At 43.7% G+C, this 25,388-nt stretch overlaps 1 protein-coding gene across 1 annotated transcript; it reads left to right on the plus strand.

Moving 5' to 3' along the window:
• Positions 1-2,327: 2,327 nt before the first annotated feature.
• Positions 2,328-24,911, plus strand: LOC310778972 (TBC1 domain family member 15-like). The gene is made up of 10 exons (XM_083639444.1): positions 2,328-2,625; positions 4,488-4,673; positions 6,341-6,459; positions 10,075-10,178; positions 15,705-15,772; positions 16,750-16,896; positions 20,519-20,609; positions 23,412-23,560; positions 23,680-23,821; positions 24,481-24,911. Exons 1-10 carry the CDS (start codon positions 2,418-2,420, stop codon positions 24,641-24,643), a joined length of 1,377 nt encoding a protein of 458 aa, XP_083495570.1. The 5' UTR covers positions 2,328-2,417; the 3' UTR covers positions 24,644-24,911.
• Positions 24,912-25,388: the final 477 nt, after the last annotated feature.

Consider the following 25,388-nt stretch of genomic DNA (forward strand, 5'->3'; position numbering starts at 1 on the left):
ATGTCACTAAGGAGTTACACACCCTGAATGACGAGGGGCATGTACGCATGGGGTGCTCTAAACTATGCTGTAGAGGTTAGTCTTCCATGATTGAAATTCAGTCAAAGACCACACAAAATCACTTTAAGTCTTGAGTCGAGAGTGAAGAAAAGATGAGCTGTTAAATCTACACTTCTACTGAATGCTTAACAAAACTGATCCTGGTCCCAACAGCCATTCTTGTTCTGAAGCTATGAGACAAAGATTACAAAGTGCTTTACAAACAATAAAACAATCTCTTAAAAGGAGCATTTCACGTTCTCTGTGTGAATGGCAGTCTTGGTGTGAGGTGTAAAGTCACAATATGTTTTCATTTGAGATGACACATAATGTTAGAAGTCAATCACTTTTTCACAGACCCATCATTCCAGCTGTTTAGTTCTTGAGTCCAATAAGTGTGAACACAGTCCTCTTCATTATAAGCACTACTGGGCTGATCTTTGCTCCAGAACCTGTTTAAAAAAAGAAAAGAGTCAACTGCACTTGATGGAAAATAAGAAGCACGATGCATCATCAGGCCAACCTGTTCACTGACTGGTGGCGAACGTTCACTGAAGTATAAATGCAACACCATGAACACCACTTTCTTTTTCGTCTGCGACCATGTGCTGAGAGACACTTTCTAAAGTATAAATTAAGCTTTAGGTTCCTGAGGACCAACTCACTTGGGAAGTTTTCAGTTATTTGGGACCTGTTTCTGGCCTATCTCGCTGAAGTTGGGGGCAACGGGTGACTCGCCTGGCTGGTTTCTCATGGACCCCTTGCATAATATCTTCTATAAACCTATAAGCACCTTATGTGCAGGGCTGGACTGCAATGTAATTCTACCGGTGCAATGGCCGGTGGGCCGCTGGCTAGTGGGCCGGTCAGGTTTTTCCCTTGCCAAAATTTTGTCTGACTTTGAATCATTAGTTATTTAGCCGCCTTCCCGACGAGCTAGCATGACAAGCTTGGCCCCATTGGAAACCTTAGGTTGTCTAGTTTCAAATGATATCCCTACCTTTGACCTAGCTAAAGAATTGAGCGAACCACGGTCTCTGAAAGAGTCTCACCGGCGTTCCTGCCAGAAATCCTGCGGGTCTCATAGGGGTAATAAAACATTGGAAAAAAACACATTTTGGACAGGTTTTTGTCTTGGTATTGTAGCGTTCCAGGTAATCCAGGTATTACCTGTAATGTGATGTGCAATAGAAGTGTCTAGATTGCACCTAGGAACTAATGTGTGTGGGTGTGTTCCTAGGGGAAACGGGGTATATAGGACCAGCGGCCGGGGTGCCGGATGTCAGTCTAGCTATGGAGCGAGCTGAGACGGTTGCTGTGTGTAGAGCTAGCGGTGTGAAGCTAGCTGCTAGGAGCTAAAGGAGCCTGTGAATAAAGACCCTGTACCAACTACAACTCTCCGTTCCTTGGTGTATCAGCGATATGTTACATTGGTGTCAGAAGTGGGATGGGATGGCCGCGCGGTCATCGGAAGGCAGCCCGGATGGGATGCGTGAGGGAGCTGAAAGCGTCCGCCAGTTGCTGCACCAAGCTGGTAAGGCAGGGAGTAAGCTGAAGCGCAGGGGCTGCGCTTCCCACAGGAGGAGGTAGTGTAGCGATCCTGGGTCGCTAAGGATAAGAGCAAGCATGTGAGCCTAAGCTAAAGGGATGCACGTGCACGTGGACCCCTCAAAAGTGCCCTACTACACTGGAACCCCTCTTAAGGACCCCAGGACTCCACTTTTAGAACCACTGAGTTAAAAAATATCTGTGATACTGAATAAAACCACTAGGTGGAGTAAATGCTCTCAAATCCAGTGAAAAGTTTTGCAGTGAAGAATACTGTATTGTCTCTACACACAAAAATAGTTCCCCTGGCGTGTGGATTCGCCTGTTTTAATCTCGCTGGCGTTTAAAACAGTACAATTACATAAAAAGATTTCCCCCACAGCATGACCATAATAATATTGTTGTCTCAAAAACCACGAGTGTCCATTGATTCTGCAAGGATTGGAAGGCTATCGCATTTGTCATTAATTAAGCGCATTTCGATGGCAACTGGCAAAACAACACACTGCATGTCCTATACCGACGAGACGACACCACTACTAGGAACACATTTTTATAGGCCTACAAAGTTTTGGCTGATAATACCGCGGACGCCACCTGAACCTGAATGTAGGCCAGTCATGTGACCGCAGAGAGGGTCCACACTCCACAGTCTGGCCGCAGTTTCCTCAGACAAATTCAGGAGTTTGTGGAGTCTGGAGGAGGGAAGCATCTCTCAGGCAGGGGGATGGCTTGTGGGAACAACGGACATGTTTATGGGGAGGAGAAAGGCCGGGGTGATTCGTGTGTTTTGACTGTATATTAAACCGCGTTCCTCACCTGTGCGGGACATGATCGCGGATATAGAGAGCACAGATAGAGGACTGATGGAGGCTGAAGGGACTGCGGGACGTGAGAGAGGAGAGGACAGTCTCCAGAGGAGCCTGGCAGCGGTCAGCTGTCCTGCTCTGTCCGCAGCTCCTCTCAGCTTACCCGGGGTCATGGACGCTGAGGGGAGGGTGGACGAGTCCAGGCTCAGGATGCACATTTTCAAAAATGGTATGCTGCTCTAATTGCAAAGCGATTTAATCTATCTATCTATCTATCTATCTATCTATCTATCTATCTATCTATCTATCTATCTATCTATCTATCATCTATCTATCTATCTATCTATCTATCTATCTATCTATCTATCTATCTAGGCTATCTATCTATCTCTCTATATCTATCTCTATCTATCTCTATCTATCTATCTGTATCTCTATCTATTTATCTATCTATCTATCTATCTCTATCTATCTATCTATCTATCTATCTATCTATCTATCTATCTATCTATCTACGGTATCTATCTACTGTAATTCATCTATCTTTTCCAATTCAATTGAACGGCTTTATTGACATGAGATATAAAAATTAGCCTATATTGCCAAAGCAAAGTCAACCAATTCAAATTGTCCACCCAGTGGGCTGTTTCATGTAGCCTACCTGTAGCAAGACAGGGGTCAGTCAGTTAGTTCCTATTGTGTTTACACTTGTCACTACCTGTGACAGTAGCCTACTAGTGAGCAGGTAAAACAGACGGAGTTTTGAACAGGAAGTCATAACACAACTGGGTCAACTGGGCGGGGCTACATAAGGTGAATTGGCTACCAAATTGCCATGATAATATTATGGGGGGTGGGGAGTGAAATGAATAGAATAAAGTTGGTGAGAATATTTGTTCTAAGGTTCATACATATTTTGGCAAAGCTGTCTCATTAAGAAAAGCTGACATATTTATCTCAAGCAGTTTAGAATTAGAAATATAGGAGTTTCTTGAAAAAATGACCGTGTGCCGTTTGGTGTTCAGAAAATGTTTTGACAAGGACTTTAAGATCAGAGGTGTTGAAAAGCACAATTCACATCCAAGTCAAGAGGAAGTCAAGTGATGCTTTGCTTCAGGATACTGGCTGAGCCACAGTCAAACCATTATGTGAAGTCCAACATTCAACTCTGTCTGGACCCCCTCAAGCAAAGAATTCCAGCATGACTGTTGTGATAAAACAACAGATACCATTTATAGAGTTGGTATCGTTTCTAAGCAGCAGAAGGAAATAGCATCATGAGATTCACCAATGGTATTCATCTGTCACGTTATGGGAACAACAATAAACACATCACAGAGATAGATCCTCAGCGGGGGAAGTAGCTAGATGAAAAGTGTGAAGCTCAGAACTGTATAAACGAGGATAACTCTGGCTGGGTGTTGGATGGATAATGTGTACACATAGTTGTTAGTCACTTCACTGGGTCACTGAAACACATCCTTTGATGTACTACTGACCCAATGGTAATTAAAAGAGAGAAAAAATATTTTGAGTGCTAGAAAGTAGAAATGACAACACTTGCCCTTGCACCAGGCATAAGATACTGTAGGGCCCCCTGAGTGTGGACAATAAACTGGCTACAACACAGAGAGCCTCTCACTTGACGTAAAACGTCGCATTGAATCTATCATTTCTGAGCAGGAATGTAAAGAGTCACACTCCTTTTCTGTGCCCCTGTAACCTTCATGCACATTCCATCCATACACACATGCTAACTTAAGCTTTAAGAGCTCATGGGTGCAAAACATTACATCATGTCAGATCTCCCAGGAAGCAGGGTAAAGTTCACCGTGGTTGGGATCAGTGATAGTTTTCCAAATTGGGCATGATGGCGCCTCCGTCCGATACCCTGTGATACGCAGACTTTCCTCAGCTGAGAATGTTAATTCTGGCATGTGATCCATATGGGGATTTGTTTTGGTCTAGTGGTGATGGGTTTGGCTGAATGATAATTGCTCAATGTGTGTCTTGACCTCTGGACCGAGAAGGCTTTAGAAGAGTCAATTATATTAAACACTGTGATCACAAGCTTTTTAAATCCCTGTCAAGGTGGTGTGTGTCCCTCTGAGCGTGGCTTGGTGTGGCGCTTCCTGTTTGGCATGTACCCCTGCAGTTCCACAGCTTTAGAGCGCCCTCTGCTGCAGGAGCAGCTGGCCGTTCGTTACCAGGTCATGAAGAGGAAGTGGCAGCAGTTCTTTCCTTCAGCTGTGCGGCTGCGGCTCAACGGCACTGATGGTAAGGGCCTAACACCACACACTGTTTTCTCAGATGATTCCTTAACTCATTGAGTGCCAAGGACGAGTATGTTCGTCAATTGCGTTTTTTGACGGTGGGACGTGGATCAAAGCCAGATCCATCTCCTGTGAAAGTATGGTGGATGTTGAATGTGTAAAAGCTATTTTAGGGACCCATTAGGTGGCGACAGTGCTCTCCAGATTAGAGAAAGGCGAGGAAAAAAGAGAGAAGAAGTCATGTGGAAACGGAAATCGCATCGATATGCATGAAGCATAACGTTAGCTGTGCCTGTGAACAGCAGTCAATCTGCTGCCACAATTGAGCCCCTCTGTCTCCGCTGCGATAGCCCCTCCATATGATTTAGTTGCCGACACCAGCGTCTTTCTGAAAAGTTACATTATTCTCAGCTGGGAGCCGGCGACAGGCTGTGAAAAAGCGGGGTGCAGCGCACTTTTCAGTGCAGAGCAAACGCAGAGCAAACGCACTCGCAGCAGAGCCCCAGAGACACTCCCACGGAGGAGGAGGAGGGGGGTGGGGCACGCAGGGCACTACAGCATACAACCATTGACAGTAAACACAGACCCAGGCAGCAGGCTCGATGCACAGAGACAGGCAAACAAGCTAGAATATCTGATGCCCACCAGCAGTAAATCAAGACCAGCAAGAAGGTGTAGGGTCTGCGCACGCAGGGGCCAGGGCTGCTGGTTGCAGCTAAAAAATATTATTTGGCCAAACAAAATTCCTTTGTTTTCACTGTTTTATTGAAGGAAATTATTTTTGAGGTGTCATTACATCAGAAAATATTAGCTTCAGAGTCAATGATGTGCTTGAAATGCTTCCTTTCACAAAAGGCTGAATATCTCAGATTCTAAATTGAAACGTGTGTTTTGCTGAAATCAACCTATCTTCTCCGGCTGATAACTAAAGAACGGAAAATGATATCAATAAACTTTTTTTTGCAGATGATAGAAGAGAGTCTCATCGTTCTTTGTGCGTGTTCGCTGTTTACATAGTAATATCACACAATATTCTGTGGGCCTCGAGAAAACGCTCTGAAACTCTGGCACTGGGAGCGTCCGTTCTCCAAAAGTGGCTGGCACTCAATGAGTTAAAGGATAAGTTCACCCAAAAATGAAAATTCAGTCATCATCTACTCACCCCATGCCGATGGAAGGACAGGTGAAGTTTTTTTTAGTCCGCAACACATTTGTGGTGTTCCACAGCAAAACACTGTTGCATAATTATCCTAAACAATTGAAGTGAATGGACTTTCAAACGTAAAAAAATAAAAAATAAAATAAAAAAAGATTCCATACTGCTCACCTGGTGTACTGTAATCCAAGTCTCCACAAGCCCTGAGATGCCAAGTTGACTTGGGTTAGGGTTAGGCTGAGCAGCTGTGCAGCTTCGCAACAGTGTTTTGTTGCGAAGTCCACAAATGTTTTGTGGACCAAAAACCTTTACCTGTCCTTCCATCGAGTAGATAATCACTGAATTTTCATTTTTTGGGTGAACTTAACCCTTTAAACGTTCTGTAGTGTGTCAACCAAGTCACTCTTGTCAATCATTCTCATACCATCATGTTTTTTATGGTCCTGCTCGCTCTCTCTTTAAAACATCTCTTGTGTGTCTTTATCCTTTGACTGTGTAATCCTGTCTCCTTCCAGCTGAGTTGGTGGCAGCAGTCAGATACTTTGACCAGAGGCAGGCCCAGGCCCAGCAAGAGGCTCAGCACCACAGCGAGGAGCTCAGGGACAGGCTGGCTTTCTTGGAGCTACAGGCACAGGTTTTACCAATTAAAATGCATTTATTTCATCATTGTCTGTTTCATTTTCAGAGTGTAAAGCTGTGACTCTATTATTCATATCGCTGTAATTCCATTAGATTTGTTTTCTTTGCCATTGTTTGGCATTAGGGTTGTGCGATGTCACCAAAATACCCATCGTGATTGTTTTACAGTGAAACATCGTTTTGAACGATGGCATCGTCATTGGGGTGGGGTTGGGGGTTGGGGGAATAATTAATTATTTATTAAGTCGCTGCATTGCTGCAATGCCATGTGGCTAGCCGCTGCAATGCGTTCATATTAAGAGATCAGCTGAGCCTGAGCTCTACATGATACCAACGGGCTTGAATAGGCTATTAGCCTCTGCTCTGTGCTACAGCACACAGCCAGGCGACTGAAGTGGGCAGTGGCTGTCACTACCAGCAATTTGAACGGCGCAAAACAACTAACGTTAACGTTACAGATCCTCACCAACAACGTGTGTGTGTTGAATTTAACGAACTGGCAGAAAACCGACTGAATTACTGGCTGATATAACGTTAGATTCGCGTGGGCTTTTGAACCTAATCTAATGAGAGTTTAGGAGAAATGGCTTGAGAAACGCAGCTGCTGCTGTATCTATATGGAGCGACTCCAACTTTCACTTTGGAAACAGGCGAGTTAAATTCACGGTTGAAGACTTGTACTCACTTTGGGTTGAAAACAGGAAAGAACTTGAAGTTTCTTTGTCTTAAAAAGTTTTCACAACAACACAGCCGACACGCGCGGGGGACGCCCCGGCGACATTAAACAAGCGCCCCCTGTTCAGAGAAGCAGTGGAGTGGAGGAGGGGGAGGAGGGGAGGCTTACCTGAACTGAACTGGATGCGCTTGTTTAATGCCGCCGGCGCATCCCCCGCGCGTCACGGTAAGTGGTCTTGGCCTCTTTTATTATTAAAACTGCACAATTTTAATTCTAATAGATAATGAATTACGATGATCCGATGTAGAAGGCTCAGAGGTCGATGGGGGGGTCGGCCCATCACGATGCCATCGTCCATCGTGCCAACCCTATTTGGCATGATACATATCTGCTAGCTAGAGCAGTTAGACCCAGAGGCGCAGCTTGTGAACAGGCAATGCAGGCAATTTCTTGGGGCCCCAGGCCATTAGGGGCCCTCGATGGCTGAGAAACATTACTCCACAGCAATGACCGCAACTCCCTCCCCATAAACAACCAATGGATGATTTTCAATGACATTGAAACCCCCCTAAAGAGGCCCCATGTCATTGGCGTCATACTCGTATGGTTCATGTACATTCTCTTGAATTGAAAGTGAAACATACATTCAAGAGAATGCATGTGAATCATGCTCGTTTGACAGGAATGATTCACGGTCATTCACTTTCAATTCAAGAGAACATATGTGAATCATTCCTCTCAAACTTGCATGATTCATGTACTTTCTCTTGAATTGATTTTATTTATTTGACACATTTTCATAAAAAAAACTTTACAAAAGTAACGTGTAGAAGAACTCTCTTCAACAGTCTCTTCATGTTAGGGTGTGGTTAGATGGTGTAGTGATGTGGACCCAAATGCAGAGGAGAGAGAAGCAGCAGGCAAGGTTTAAGGTATAACAGAAAAAGTCTTTACTCAGGAACGTCAAAATACAAAAACAAAACGCACTAGCCCGAGGCTAGGCTATACTCAGGAACAGGATATCAAAAACACAGGACAGGGTTGCTAGTACATACCACACCGGGGAACAGAGAGACAATGAACCGACAAACACCACCCACAGACTCAGACAATATATAGACAGCTGGGAAGGCAGGAACACAGGGCAAAACGGGAGAACTGATTGGTGGGGAGAACTCAGGTAATGGGGCAGACTAACGAGACACATAGGCAACAGGTGGGAGGAATTAAGGCAGACTTAACGAGGGAACATGAACAGGTGGGGAGCAGACAGAGACTACACAAGGAATAAACACAACACAACTAATTTCTGTACAGCATACCACTGAATGTCCACTGAGTTTAGCTCCTCAGTAAATAATCACACAGCAGGCAGAGCAGGCCACACCGTGGCCTGGGCATGACACTTCAACAGTCTCGTCAACAGTGCTGGCAGACATGACCGTTTGTAGTGGCCAGCTACTCGCATCGCTAGCTGGCCAAAAAAAAGAGGATGAGGAAAAGGAAAGCCAGATAGTGGAGCAGAGAGGCCTACTGATTAAGCAGTTACATAGTAGGCTACTGAATGCAGACTGACAGACTGAATCAGTCCAGCAAGATCACTGGACACAAACGCCAACTCCAGGACTTATTATCTCAATCAATAAGCAAAATGGCAATCTAGCTCTATAACAACCCCACCCACCCTCTCCACACAGCAAATAATTCACTTATAGTGATCAATACTCTGCTTACAGTGATCATTTTGAGCCTTGGCACACCTGAGAACAGTGGAAGAAATGTTTAAAACTACATTTTATATATTTTTTACTTACAATAGCTGGAGGCCTAACTTACTGTATTTTTAAAGTCAATAACATTCAGTAAATAGCGAAGCTGTCCATTTCATTACTTTATATGTACTGTATTCATGTCATAAATATACAAATGTCAATTAGATGGTAATCTGCATGAGAAATAAAGAAAAAGAAGAAAATCTGTTATAATGATCATCTGCTGATAGTGATCAGTTTGACCCATCCCAAGGTGATCACTATAAGAGGAGTTCACTGTATAATATATAATGTGACAATGTTGAAGTTATTGGGTTATTTATTTAGGTTTTTATTGTTTTTGAATAAAAAAAGTTTAGATTTTGTACTTTTTTTTTACCAATTATTTATAAAATAATTGTGATGAACGCTGGTTGGACGGGGCCCCTTGGAATATTTGCCTAGGGCCCCAACAGACTCTAGAATCGCCACTGGTTAGACCTAGTTAAGTTAGTTAAACAAACTGTGTTCGCCATTCACCTGCTTGTGCTATTAAGGCAATGGGTCTCAAACCTTTGTTTTCACGTCAAGGACCCCTAAACTGCACAAATTAGACCACGGACCCCCATCTGATAAGATTCTGTCCCAGGGTCCCCGATCTGATAAGATCTTTTGCTTTTAGATAGTTTAGATTAGTTTTATTACATAGAGTTTATGAAACCCATGACCAAAATAGTCATACATTGTCATTATTTATGGATGAAATTATAGTGAAAATAAATTATTCCGCTTTTTGCTGGGGTCCCCCTGGAATCACCTCAAGGAACCCTAGGGGTCCCTTGACCCCACTTTTGAGAACCACTGACCTAAGGTGTGTAGTGCTTGCTAAAGTGTGAGCACATAAGAGCAGCTGATAGATTGTGCATTCAGACAGTAATACTTTATGTCAGAATCAGAATCAGCTTTATTGGCCAAGTATGTACACATACAAGGAAATTGGCTCCGGAAATGTGCATCCCTTCATCAGACTACCATACTCTCACTATAGATGTATGTATTTAATGGTATAGTTTAGTATAGTTTAGTGCAGTATAGTATAGTTTCTAATATGATATATAACCAAGTCTAAAGTATGGTCTGTTTTTTTGTCTGTGTTTTCTCTCTTCCTCCCTGTGAACATCAGGTGTTGTTTGAGCGCGTTACATTCGACCTGAAGGAGCTACAGGAGGCCATACGAATCATTGACAAGGATGTGCCTCGAACTAACAGACACCTGACCTATTACCTGTGAGTGCTACTGTTACAGTTCTATTACCTGTGAGTGCTACTGTTACAGTTCTATTACCTGTGAGTGCTAGTGTTACAGTTCTATTACCTGTGAGTGCTAGTGTTACAGTTCTATTACCTGTGAGTGCTAGTGTTACAGTTCTATTACCTGTGAGTGCTACTGTTACAGTTCTATTACCTGTGAGTGCTACTGTTACAGTTATATTACCTGTGAGTGCTAGTGTTACAGTTCTATTACCTGTGAGTGCTAGTGTTACAGTTCTATTACCTGTGAGTGCTACTGTTACAGTTATATTACCTGTGAGTGCTAGTGTTACAGTTCTATTACCTGTGAGTGCTAGTGTTACAGTTCTATTACCTGTGAGTGCTACTGTTACAGTTCTATTACCTGTGAGTGCTAGTGTTACAGTTCTATTACCTGTGAGTGCTAGTGTTACAGTTATATTACCTGTGAGTGCTACTGTTACAGTTCTATTACCTGTGAGTGCTAGTGTTACAGTTCTATTACCTGTGAGTGCTAGTGTTACAGTTATATTACCTGTGAGTGCTACTGTTACAGTTCTATTACCTGTGAGTGCTAGTGTTACAGTTCTATTACCTGTGAGTGCTAGTGTTACAGTTCTATTACCTGTGAGTGCTAGTGTTACAGTTATATTCCCTGTGAGTGCTAGTGTTACAGTTCTATTACCTGTGAGTGCTAGTGTTACAGTTATATTACCTGTGAGTGCTACTGTTACAGTTCTATTACCTGTGAGTGCTACTGTTACAGTTCTATTACCTGTGAGTGCTACTGTTACAGTTCTATTACCTGTGAGTGCTAGTGTTACAGTTCTATTACCTGTGAGTGCTACTGTTACAGTTCTATTACCTGTGAGTGCTAGTGTTACAGTTCTATTACCTGTGAGTGCTAGTGTTACAGTTCTATTACCTGTGAGTGCTACTGTTACAGTTCTATTACCTGTGAGTGCTAGTGTTACAGTTCTATTACCTGTGAGTGCTACTGTTATAATTTGGGTCTCAAATCTGTTTAACTAATCAATAATCATATCAATTTAACATCGTATTATCTAGGGTATCATTTAAGGCAGGGATACTCAACTTGCTTTGCCCCTGTGGCCACTTTTGCAAAATGACAGGAGGCCAGGGGCCAGTTAATAAACAAACATTAATAATATAATTTTTTTTGTAGCGGATTGTAGGTATTTGGGGTGTCAGCCGGAGTTTAGTCTGATAACTTTGTGCACACAGGATAGGTTAAGTTAAGGTAGTTAGTACATAAGTAAGTGGGCAGGGTGAGCAGGTGGCGATATTTGAGAATTTAGCTGGAGCTCAGTCGAAGTTTATAGTTTTCATTGTGAATTTGAAAATGGCCAGGGGGCCACTTGGCACCCTATCACGGGCCGCATCTGGCCCACGGGCCGCAAGTTGAGTATCACTGATTTAAGGTTTAACTGCTCACTAGCTTTATCCAACACCTTGAGTCCTTCACCATAAACTATTAATTGAACAACATGCATTTGGACTGTTTGAACTGTCATGAGTTTCACATTAGCATCACCATGTTTTGCAAAGTCAGCCAATCATAGTCAGCAGCATGCCTTTTTCTATTGTCAATTAAAATTTAAGTTACGCGTCAGAACAGATAGTCAGTCTCTGGAATTTGATTGCTGACCCTTGACACAGAGTTTGTGGGAGCAATCAGCCAGACCCTAACCCTAACCCTAACCCTAACCAGCCAAAAGTGATTCAGTTTCTGACTGTCACCAGCATGTTGACAGGGTATTGTTTGTGAGTGGAGCAGCATGAAATAGTGCCTTCCTGGCTGGTAGGATGCAGGACGTGGTCTGTAGTCATGTAGGATGCAGGACGTGGTCTGTAGTCATGTAGGATGCAGGACGTGCTCTGTAGTCATGTAGGATGCAGGACGTGCTCTGTAGTCATGTAGGATGCAGGACGTGGTCTGTAGTCATGTAGGATGCAGGACGTGGTCTGTAGTCATGTAGGATGCAGGACGTGGTCTGTAGTCATGTAGGATGCAGGCATGCTCTGTAGTCATGCAGGATGCAGGACGTGCTCTGTAGTCATGTAGGATGCAGGACGTGGTCTGTAGTGATGTAGGATGCAGGACGTGCTCTGTAGTCATGTAGGATGCAGGACGTGGTCTGTAGTCATGTAGGATGCAGGCATGCTCTGTAGTCATGCAGGATGCAGGACGTGCTCTGTAGTCATGTAGGATGCAGGACGTGGTCTGTAGTGATGTAGGATGCAGGACGTGCTCTGTAGTCATGTAGGATACAGGACGTGGGCTGTAGTCATGTAGGATGCAGGACGTGGGCTGTAGTCATGTAGGATGCAGGACGTGGTCTGTAGTCATGTAGGATGCAGGACGTGCTCTGTAGTCATGTAGTCATGTAGGATGCAGGACGTGCTCTGTAGTCATGCAGGATGCAGGACGTGGTCTGTAGTCATGTAGGATGCAGGGCGTGGTCTGTAGTCATGTAGGATGCAAGACGTGGGCTGTAGTCATTAGGGGTGGGGGAAAAAATCGATTCACCTAAGTATCGCGATTTTTAATGTCACGATTTTTTGGATCGATCTTTTATTCCAGAATCGATAATCGCAAATTAAAAAAAAAAAAAAAAAATTTTTTTTTTTTTTTTTTTTTTTTGGGTGCTTGCAGTCAGGCCACTCACTGAACAGCAGGCCAGGCGCCGCCTACTGGTTTACTAGTGGTTTTATTACTTTATTAGTTAGTCTGAAGTAATAATTACACTTCAGGGTTAAAGTGGGTGCATCTCATTGTAAAATTGGACCCAAATCTGGCTTCAAACGGCCCAAATTTCACGCGCGTTGGCCCATATCGGCCTGGCCTGCTTGGTATCTAATGCCCGGCCTGAATTATGATCCCAGTCCGCCCCTGTTTTTAACTATATCGCCCAGCCCTACTCATGATATATAATATACAGTCTCTAGTGTATGATTCAACTTTTCCCATGTTCTAATCTAGTGTAAAAAAGCAAACAAACTGAAAAAATAAAATAAAAAAATAAACAAAAATCGCAATAAATCGTAATATCGAATCGCAATAATCGTAGAATCGCAATAATCGTGAATCGCAATATATATCGAATCGGCACCAAAGTATCGTGATAGTATCGAATCGGGAGATAAGTGAATCGGCACAGCCCTAGTAGTCATGTAGGATGCAGGGCGTGGTCTGTAGTCATGTAGGATGCAGGACGTGCTCTGTAGTCATGTAGGATGCAGGACGTGGGCTGTAGTCATGTAGGATGCAGGACGTGCTCTGTAGTCATGCAGGATGCAGGGCGTGGTCTGTAGTCATGTAGGATGCAGGACGTGCTCTGTAGTCATGTAGGATGCAGGACGTGGTCTGTAGTCATGTAGGATGCAGGACGTGGGCTGTAGTCATGTAGGATGCAGAATGTGCTCTGTAGTCATGTAGGATGCAGGACGTGCTCTGTAGTCATGTAGGATGCAGGACGTGGTCTGTAGTCATGTAGGATGCAGGACGTGCTCTGTAGTCATGTAGTCATGTAGTCATGTAGGATGCACGACGTGCTCTGTAGTCATGCAGGATGCAGGACGTGGTCTGTAGTCATGTAGGATGCAGGACGTGCTCTGTAGTCATGTAGTCATGTAGTCATGTAGGATGCAGGACGTGCTCTGTAGTCATGCAGGATGCAGGACGTGGTCTGTAGTCATGTAGGATGCAGGACGTGGTCTGTAGTCATGTAGGATGCAGGACGTGGTCTGTAGTCATGTAGGATGCAGGATGTGCTCTGTAGTCATGTAGGATGCAGGACGTGCTCTGTAGTCATGTAGGATGCAGGACGTGCTCTGTAGTCATGTAGTCATGTAGTCATGCAGGATGCAGGACGTGGTCTGGAGTCATGTAGGATGCAGGACGTGGTCTGTAGTCATGTAGGATGCAGGACGTGGGCTGTAGTCATGTAGGATGCAGGACGTGGGCTGTAGTCATGTAGGATGCAGGACGTGGTCTGTAGTCATGTAGGATGCAGGACGTGCTCTGTAGTCATGTAGTCATGTAGTCATGTAGTCATGTAGGATGCAGGATGTGCTCTGTAGTCATGCAGGATGCAGGGCGTGGTCTGTAGTCATGTAGGATGCAGGACGTGGTCTGGAGTCATGTAGGATGCAGGAGGTGCTCTGTAGTCATGTAGGATGCAGGACGTGGTCTGTAGTCATGTAGGATGCAGGATGTGGTCTGTAGTCATGTAGGATGCAGGACGTGGTCTGTAGTCATGTAGGATGCAGGACGTGGGCTGTAGTCATGTAGGATGCAGGACGTGGGCTGTAGTCATGTAGGATGCAGGACGTGGTCTGTAGTCATGTAGGATGCAGGACGTGGTCTGTAGTCATGTAGGATGCAGGACGTGGGCTGTAGTCATGTAGGATGCAGGACGTGGTCTGTAGTCATGTAGGATGCAGGACGTGGTCTGTAGTCATGTAGGATGCAGGACGTGGTCTGTAGTCATGTAGGATGCAGGACGTGGGCTGTAGTCATGTAGGATGCAGGACGTGGGCTGTAGTCATGTAGGATGCAGGACGTGGGCTGTAGTCATGTAGGATGCAGGACGTGGGCTGTAGTCATGTAGGATGCAGGACGTGGTCTGTAGTCATGTAGGATGCAGGACGTGGTCTGTAGTCATGTAGGATGCAGGACGTGGTCTGTAGTCATGTAGGATGCAGGACGTGGTCTGTAGTCATGTAGGATGCAGGACGTGGTCTGTAGTCATGTAGGATGCAGGACGTGGGCTGTAGTCATGTAGGATGCAGGACGTGGGCTGTAGTCATGTAGGATGCAGGACGTGGGCTGTAGTCATGTAGGATGCAGGACGTGGTCTGTAGTCATGTAGGATGCAGGACGTGGTCTGTAGTCATGTAGGATGCAGGACGTGGGCTGTAGTCATGTAGGATGCAGGACGTGGGCTGTAGTCATGTAGGATGCAGGACGTGGGCTGTAGTCATGTAGGATGCAGGACGTGGGCTGTAGTCATGTAGGATGCAGGATGTGGGCTGTAGTCATGTAGGATGCAGGACGTGGGCTGTAGTCATGTAGGATGCAGGACGTGGGCTGTAGTCATGTAGGATGCAGGACGTGGGCTGTAGTCATGTAGGATGCAGGACGTGGGCTGTAGTCATGTAGGATGCAGGATGTGCTCTGCTGTTTTGGCAGATAGAAGGGTTGCTGCTGCTGTATAAACGTGAAGGCACTGACAAACTGGGATTGAGAGACTTTGGGCTGGTTGCTCATAAGTACTGGACCTCATAATGTTTTAAGTTTGGGACTAGGTCTTATCCTTGTCCGAGCAGCCAGCCCTTTATGTTTTTGATAAAGCTTGCTCAGATGGCTGGCATGACTCATCAACATTATATTCTGTGCAGATATATCATCTAATAAAGTCATCTTTCTTCTTCAGAGGTGTTGAACTAATCCAACTCACCTTGAGAAATATACGATGTTAATACCTAATGTGCTTCCAGGGGTGAAGGTTCGGGCAACCTCTTGGTGTTGAGAGATATCCTCATCACTTTTGCTGCTTTTCATCCAGGTAAAGAAGAATCAGGGTGACATTCAGAAATAATAGCCTACAAATATCTTGATTGATGTTGGCCTTCATATCCCTCTCTGTTATCTATTTCTGTACAGCAAACTGGGGTACACGCACCCCTAGGGGTACATGGCAGTACTACAGGGGGTACTTGAGAGAGGAGGGAAAATGGGAAAATGAAAGACTAATTCTTGAAAATAAATGAAAGATTAAAATATATATGCTCAGCAGGCACTAATTGTAAGTCTTTCACTCCATTTCTTATTTTGTAATGTTATATCCTTCAAAAGGTGGGTTATCATTTATTCATTGCATCATATGCTGTAGTTTTCTCTTGCCGTTTTCTAAGCAAAATGTTGTAGTCGGGTGAAGGGGGTACTTGGATTCAAAAATCAGGGAAAGGGGGAACTGAAGCCAAAACAGTTTGAGAACCACTGCTGTATAGACGGTTTTCACCAGAGCGCAACCCCACAGCACTTCCTTTTTCTCAGCATTCGGCAAACTGCAGAAATATTCACTCGACATCGTTACTTTTGTTTTCGCTGCTCAGCTGTATAGACGGTTTTCACGGAATGGTCAGTCCTGCACTTGAATGTTTTTTTTTCTTTTATGTCCATAGCAAACACTGCAACAGGAAGTGAGCGGGGGTTCAATTTAGAATGTTTTTGTTGTCAAGTTAAAACCGTCTATAGAATATGTCTAGCTGCTTCCTGCTTTGACTTTGACTTCACTTGTCACCCTAGGCAGCCACAGGCAGCTTCTCCATTATGAAAGAATCCTCTGAGGACAAATATTTGTTTGTGTTGTGAAAGCAATATGTTGCTCAACGCTGTTGAATCAGCACTTTATCTGATTGTCTAGCATGTTTGTTCACTCAGCTTGTCAACAGGAGTGTTTTGCCCATCTCAGCTTTAGTGACACTGAGTATCTCATTACAAACGTTGACTCTGTGCTGTTTCTCTTGTTTTATCACCCAGAGGTCAGTTATGCCCAGGGGATGAATGACCTGTGTAGCCGCTTTCTGGAGGTTCTGGACTCTGAGGTCGACACTTTCTGGAGTTTCTCCTGCTACATGGAGAAGTTCTCCAAGGACTTCAGGGCTGATGGCCTTCACAGGAAAATAGGTGGGATTGAGAATGAGAACAACAATACAAGTTCATAAGCTTACAGTATGTTTCCATGTTGTGATAATGCCATGATTTGTTCACTATTTCTATGGCACACACACAAAAAACAGCTCAAGAATAGAGTGTGAAAATGAAATGTTCATAACACTGAAATACATTGAAATTCTAAAACAAATATTTATATGACCATACACAGACTATATGAAGTACCTTTGACAGGTACCTCACATTCAGGACCTCTAGTGGCAAAGCAGGGGTATTGGGGCATTCCTTTATAACTGGGAAATGGTAATGTGATGGTTCAAAGGTCATGAGCTCGAATGGTGTAAATAATTGGGCTATTTAATTAAACTGATTACTATCTGGTGGCAACCTCCACAGAAGGTCCGGTTAGAACACGAGATGAGACGATGTCCAAACAAGAAGATTTATTTTGTCTTCATACCCACATCACAATTATGCACCACTTTGTTAGTCCAAATGTTCAGATTGTTATAATGTGTGGTTTCTTGCACACACACTTAACATCTGAAAAGGACTTCAAACAATCTAAATAAGGCAATTGGAAGCGACACAGTAGCTAGGACTAGATTTTCAGGACATGTGGTCGACTGCCATCAAGGACTGAATGCGCTTGAAGATTGGGGTCAGAAGCGTCATGCCCATTGAAACTGATGGGGCAGTTGCCACCTCAGATTTTTTGAAAAAAGAAAAGAAGGGGGAAGTAAAATTCATGCTGTTAGTTATTATAGGTATAGTTTGCATAGCAAGTTAGTTGGCTATACTTGTACTACCATGCAGCTAAAGTTAGCATTGTAATGTTAGCCAGAGCTGTTATGGCAGTGAGCTGTTTGTTTTTACCACCACCACTATCACATGTTATACTCTAGTTAGCAAAACAGTGAATTCCATTTGATGTCTCCAGGTCAAGATGCAGTTCTTTAAAATAATTTGCATTGTGGATATAGTCTTTTATGTGAATAACATTTTGGGTGAAGCAAGATTTAGCTATTTCAAGAAAAGTGGCAGCAGTGTAGAAGCTAGTGTCGAAGTGACTAAGCTAATAACCATAAAAGCACAATCACCAAAATCTCTAAATAAATATACAGTATTCACCGTAATGAGAAAAGGAGCAAAAATATTGATGGTTAAAACTTAATAATGATATCACAACACTCTAATCCCAATGATCATTTAAAATTAGATATTGCTCTAAATCTGGCTTCAAATGGCCAACATTTTAGAAATAGCTAAATGGACTGATTCAATCATGAGTGGATTCAGCACACTTTATCTGGGCAGACTGATTGAGTCATTGCAGATCTATTCAGACCTTCAGTTGCCACTGAATTCTTTTAGCCGGGGACCTTTGGTCGACCCCTCAGAATTTTGGTTTGCATGACGCCCCTGATTGGGGTCCTACTAATATTGGGTGGTCCTAAGTGGTGGCCAATCTGCCTGATTAAAAGTCTAGAAACTAAAATAATTCTAACAGCAGAACTTCCTGGCCTTTTGTACAAACGGTGACGTCACCAGTGCTCATATTTTCTCTCCCAAACTCGTAGGAGCCTCAGCAGCCCCGACCTCAAAAATCCAAGATGGCTGCTCCGCGCAACAACAGTAGTTAAAATTGTAGTAAAGTCTGTTTATTAGCACTTCTGTCTTGTTTGTGTCTCATTAAATCAGCTGTACACACACACTGTCTAACTTCTATCTGTGTGGACATGTTGCTGCAGTGTTTGTATGTGCAAAATGCCTTGTTATCAACTGTTATTGCTACCAATGGCTAGTCTGGCTAGCGACTGGATCTGACCAAGATCTGACTCGTTTAAACGGATGTGACGCTATTCAACAGTGAACTTCCCAGCTCCCAGTTTCTGCAAATGGAACCCTAACAAAACAGATGTCATTCAACCGCCACATCCCAGTTTGTTTGCGATAAAGCAACGGGCCATATTTCAACTGAGGAGTGGGAACCCCAAGCCACAACAGTAATAACCATAGCCCTTTTCCCACATGCGCTTTGTACCGCAAAATGACCGTAACGTGGTCAAATGGCTGCATGTGGGAAAGGCGCCGTGCCGGTATAAGCGCGACCCCGTCGTCGCGGCCATTTCACCAGTTTTTAGCTAGTCAGAAGAGCGGTATGCCGCGATAGACAGACAGGTGAGAAAGGGGTCCAGTCATTTTCCGCTATCAGTGGGCTGTGACTTCGTGGACCAGGTTGCACACAGTAGACAGTCCAACACCAAATACACAGCTGATTGTTCGATATTCCCCTGGTGTTGCGTACCACCAAAGGACTATTGCCAGTCGCAAACGCGCTTCCAGTGGTTTTCGCCACCGGGTGATCCTGCGTGCGGGTCGGACCAGACTCAGCACGTAATACCGGGACATGCGAAAATGACGCTTCCATTCCACGTCGTCAAAATTGTTCAGAGCATCTTCCCAAAATAAATTCCCTTCTGGTCTCTCTCGCTTCCAGACGGCTCTAGTCTCACGCAGCAGCGCAGAGGTACATAACACTGTCATGATCTGTCCCCGGTTTAGTCTATCTTCATATTCTGCGCGACACTCTCATGGGCGAGGTGTACACACGTTACTTAATGTTCCAGCGGGCATAATCTAATCATTAGCGCACATTAAAGCAAACTGGCGAAATGATCTTGTGATAATAAGAGCAGTAGCCTATGTCAGCTTCATGTGTGTGTGTGCAGATTTTCCCCTCTCCTCTCTGCTCGCTCTCTGGCCACAGTCCGTCCTCCTCGTTCAGTCACAGCCCGACAGGGACTAAGCAACGTTGCCGACAGCCAAGGCAAGCCCGGACACATCAAATGAAGCCAGTCTGTAAAAAGTGCTTCAACGCGATGCAGGTGAACGGATAAACAAGCAAACTTATTTCACCATTCGGAGTTTTGCCGACACGTCACTCCCCACCCGCTCTGCAGTGCCGCCCCCCCCCCACATACCGGCAATTTCGCTGATAGATTCCCACATGCCAGAGGAGAGGTGTGAAGGGAAATGTCCGATATTGACTTACAGGTAATTTTCCGGTACGCATGTGGGAAAACGGCTCATGTAACATGCACACATTCTGTGCAGTTTAATTTACACTTTGCATACATTTGTTTGCATGTGACAAGAAACTCCTTTGACTACATGTAATCAGTCATGTTATGCTATTTCAAAGCTGCAATTTTGCTCATATATACCTTGTCATTATCACCATATCTGCAATAAATTCAGATGAGACTCTGCAGTACATCCCTCTGAATTAGGGATGCACGGTATATCGGCAATCACATCGGTATCGGCCAATGTTAGTCATTTTTTAACACATCGGCATCGGTGTTGCAATGTTAATATCGGTTATCGGTATCAGCCAAAATGTTCACATCAAGAGGAAAATCTATGAGGTGGTAAATCTATGATTTATGGGCTTTTCCAAATGTTTTGGAAACACAGAAATGCATTACTTTTTCAAATTCAGTGTTTACATGTGTTTTTCAGTATGTACAAAATGTGATCACAGAAATGACCATAACAGCAATGTTAATATCGGTTATCCTTATCGGCCAATATTTCATATTGGTGCATCCCTACTCTGAATGTGTTTCAGAGTTAGAAGCGGCGGTGTTGAAGGAACTAGACCCACAGCTCCATGCACACTTAGTCACAGACAGCATGGAGAGCTTCGCCTTCTGCCACAGGTACTGTGTGCACACACTGCTTGAGACCTCTTCAGCACCATTCTTTATTTTCCTCTGTGCATCTGAATATGGATGTGGTCGTATTTCACATAGCCGGACCACATAGATGTGGTCGTATTTCACAATATACAATATCAATAAACCCATAAGTTTAAATAAATAAATAATATTATATTAACAAGACAACATCCTATCACTCAATCTAGAAAACTAGCTGGTGCTGCAACAGCGCAAGGCAAGTGCGCTATCCCTCATTAGATTGTAACTCCTCAATCATCTCCCTATGGTCACTTTTAATATGATCTTGTTACTCATGACTTGGTTCTCTTTTATTTATATATATATATATATATATATATATATATATATATATATATATATATATATATATATATATATATATATATAGGAAGGAAGTGCACAGGGAGGAAGTGCACAGGGCACTACTTTCTTATATATATATATATATATATATATATATATATATATATATATATATATATATATATATATATATATATATATATATATATATAAGAAAGTAGTGCCCTGTGCACAGCTGTGCTGCTAGTCCCGGGTGCAGCTGGAGCAGGAACAGCAGAAATAGCAGTAGTAAGGAAATCCAGCGCACACCAGGTTGTCAGAATAGACTTCTTTTATTTAAGTTGCATAGATATGGCAAAACGTTAGTTTCTTTCCATAATTCCTTTCAAAAAGTGAAACTTTCATAGATTATAGATTCATTATACAACAGGTAGTTCCGGCCGGGCAATTTGATTGGACAAGAGGGATCCTACCAGTGCCGATATTTCACAATAACGCACTGGCGCTTCACTGTGTGTAGATCACTCCGCTTCACAGATGCTCTAATCAACAAAACGCTTCACAGCTGTAGAGTAGACAGTAGTAAAGTAGACAGCCTGCAGTTAATTAGGCTGATTAGGCTACATTTTCGGCAAAGCAGAAAGCTGAGGGGACTATTTTTGTTGGCGGAGGAATAAATAGAGAAATCATATATTTTCTCAGCTTTTTGTCATTTTTTTTATCAGCTTTGTTTAATAGAACAGTTGTATAAAAGCAATATCACACAAGAGGGAGTGCTGTTGTTGGCTAATATCGGCACTGCTGTGATTATCTTCGGCACTCGGCCTACGGCCTCGTGCCTACGACCGAATCACAGCAGTGCCGATATTAGCCAACAACAGCACTCCCTCTCATGTGATATTGCTTAATTACACACAAAGTGAAATATTTCTAGCCTTTATTTGTTTCATTTTTCATAATTTTGGCCTACAGCTCCAGAAAACCCCCAAAACAGTATTTCAAGAAATTAGAATAGTGTGAAGAAAATCAGCAGTTACTTCTCAGTTACAGTATGACTGACTCCAGCCTCAATCCACTCCCTCTGAATCTCAGTCAAATGTTTTAAATCGTCTTTGCTTGACAATCTGCTGAAGCCCACGGTCATCCATGGTATTTCCATGATATTCAAATTTTTTGGAAAGGATCTGTATATATATATATATATATATATATATATATATATATATATATATATATATATATATATATATAAATATATATATATATATATATATATATACTGTATATATATATATATATAAGCAATATCACACGAGAGGGAGTGCTGTTGTTGGCTAATATCGTCACGGCTGTGATTCGGTCGTAGGCACGAGGCCGCAGGCCGAGTGCCGAAGATAATCACAGCAGTGACGATATTAGACAACAACAGCACGATCTCAAGTGTGATATTGCTTTTATACAACAGTTCTATTAAACAAAGTTGATGAAAAAAATGACAAAAAGCTGAGAAAATATATGATTTCTCTATTTATTCCTCAACAAAAATAGTGCCCTCAGCTTGTAACGTGGCTGGTGTTTGTTTTGTTGATTAGAGCAGCTGTGAAACATTTTAGACAACAGCACGAGCTCGAGTGTGATATTGCTTGAAGCGTTTTGTTGATTAGAGCAGCTGTGAAGCGTTTTTGTTGATTAGAGCAGCTGTGAAGCGGAGTGATATAGCCTACCCTCTACAGCCTAACCTCCCAGCCTCTTCTACAGCCTAACCTCCCAGCCTCTTCTACAGCCTAACCTCCCCGGCCTCTTCTACAGCCTAACTTCCCAGCCTCTTCTACAGCCTAACCTCCCCGGCCTCTTCTACAGCCTAACCTCCCCGGCCTCTTCTACAGCCTAACTTCCCAGCCTCTTCTACAGCCTAACTTCCCAGCCTCTTCTACAGCCTAACCTCCCCGGCCTCTTCTACAGCCTAACCTCCCAGCCTCTTCTACAGCCTAACCTCCCCGGCCTCTTCTACAGCCTAACCTCCCCGGCCTCTTCTACAGCCTAACTTCCCAGCCTCTTCTACAGCCTAACTTCCCAGCCTCTTCTACAGCCTAACCTCCCAGCCTCTTCTACAGCCTAACCTCCCCGGCCTCTTCTACAGCCTAACCTCCCAGCCTCTTCTACAGCCTAACTTCCCAGCCTCTTCTACAGCCTAACTTCCCAGCCTCTTCTACAGCCTAACTTCCCAGCCTCTTCTACAGCCTAACCTCCCAGCCTCTTCTACAGCCTAACCTCCCCGGCCTCTTCTACAGCCTAACCTCCCCGGCCTCTTCTACAGCCTAACCTCCCCGGCCTCTTCTACAGCCTAACCTCCCCGGCCTCTCAATTTATGCATAATCACACAGCCTCTTCCATTCCTTCGAACGATGTGGTGCAGAGCATACATATTCCATTTGTTTGTTTGTGTGTGTGTGTGTGTGTGTGTTGTCCCTCTTTTAGATGGCTGCTGCTGGGTTTCCAGAGGGAGTTTGAACACAGTGATGCACTGCGGTTGTTTGAGATCCTGAGTTGTGACCACCTAGAGCTCATCTCCCTACAAGTAGACCGTGCCCGCTATCAGGAAAGGCTGGCGACAAGACCCGGCACAGGTGAAACCCATAACTCAAATTGCCGATATGACATGAATGATGATACTGTACTATATGGAAGGCCAGTTAGCCCTGTTCAGTGTCTCACATCAGTTTTGTGATTTTTCGTATGATTCCAGACGGTAATCCAGAGTCAGAGGCCCAGGCCATCAACACGGATTTCACCTTTGAGCTCTTCATCTGCGCAACCATCCTGTTAGAAAACAAAGAGTCTCTGATGAGGTGCCAAGATGACGTACAGCTCATCCAGTTTGCCAGCAGGTCGGTCTATGTTAGCTATAGAGACACTGCTTGAAATAGGCCACGCCCATCACGGGGGAAATCGCTCCGTTCACTCCCATAGACCAGCGTCATTTTCCTTGAATTAAACATAGCTAAAAGCTGTTGTGTGTTGGGCTGCGCACACAACAAATATAAATAATCACCAATTCTTTTGTACTCCCGAGCAAAACAAGGAAGCCGTTGAGAAGAAAAATGTGGATCTATCTGTCAATGAAGTAAGTTGGAGTGTTCATCTTCCGTATATAAGATCTTTGTGTGCAGCACGCGACATAGGAGAACGCCAGGATTGGGGGGGAGTTTCAGGAAGCAGAAAGTCAGCAGACAAACGTGATCAGCTCACGTCCCGTTAGCAGTTCAAATGAATGAAGTAAACGCACACAACGTCTCATTATTTGACACTAGCCAATTCCTCCTAGATATCTGCAAAACTATCTGTATCTGACGAGAGTTCCTTTGTTCGCCCGGTTAGCCACGGTTTGTTTTGCTAGAAGTTGGCACGATAGTTGGTCCTTTGTGTTTTCCCCCGTGTTTGGCGTGGTTTCTGAATGATGACGCGTTCCGCAGTGTCTCTATGGCATGAAATATAATCCCAGTTGTAGTTGTGAATCTGTTGGTCAACCCTTGCCTTCTCTGTGCAGCCTTCAGGGAACATTGGACTTAAACAGCACGCTGAAGAAAGCAGAGCGACATTTCTACGACTACTGCAAGCGCTGTGCTTGGGACTATATGAATGCCTGCTGTAGGGCACGCAAGAGCAAAGAAGATCACTTCCTTTATCAGCTTCGTGGTTTATTTTTTTGAAGAGATTGCTTCTACTGAATTCATGTCAACAGTCCAAACCTGTTTAAACTGTCATTTGACTCATAACAAGGGACCTGTAATCCTCATTGGGAGTTTTGATGGCACATAATATTCTTCGTCTTAGTCTTTATACTCCTGTGGGAGGTTTTGATGCTGCTTATTAGGATTGTGTTATAAAATATTGCTGTTTATTGTAAGTGTATTTGTTGTATGGTAGAGTGAACAAATAACAACTGAGGCAATGCAATGGTTCCCCCCAGACTGCCATAAATAACTCAAGCTTTAGTTGAAGGTTTGCTTCTTTGTTTTCAAAATAAAGTTTTCAGAGATTACCTCAATAATGTTCTTGGCCATAATCTTGAATTATATGCAATGTGCAACCACTGGAAGAAAACTGCATGAGAGGCAAGTGTTGACTACTGGGATCTGGTGTGTCGCAACAGGTGGTGTCTGTCACTAGCTGGTGTTGTACTGTATCTAATGCCAGATGGCCTATGTGTCACAGAGGCCTATGTAACAGGAATAGTCAGCCACTATTTGAGCTCTGGCCAAGGGACCATGCAGTTAGGGAAATGAACATTTGACTGGTTCTTAGTGAACCACTATCTTCACTGGTGGAAGAATCACATAAATAGTTAGATCATAAATTACTTGAGTCACAGTATAACTAATTGTGATGTGGTTTTAATGGTTGTTGGTCTTTTAAGTGGTAAAACTGTGTTTTTGATGTGCTCAAGTTATTGCG

This window comes from Poromitra crassiceps (genome assembly GCF_964638095.1).
Source record: "Poromitra crassiceps genome assembly, chromosome: 1".
NCBI lineage: Eukaryota > Metazoa > Chordata > Actinopteri > Beryciformes > Melamphaidae > Poromitra > Poromitra crassiceps.

Coding starts and splice junctions, on each gene's coding strand:
- LOC310778972 (XM_083639444.1), top strand. CDS start 2,418: ATGATCGCGGATATAGAGAGCACAGATAGAGGACTGATGGAGGCTGAA. Junction 16,897..20,518: donor TGGCCTTCACAGGAAAATAG/GTGGGATTGAGA, acceptor AATGTGTTTCAG/AGTTAGAAGCGGCGGTGTTG. Junction 23,561..23,679: donor GGCGACAAGACCCGGCACAG/GTGAAACCCATA, acceptor GTATGATTCCAG/ACGGTAATCCAGAGTCAGAG.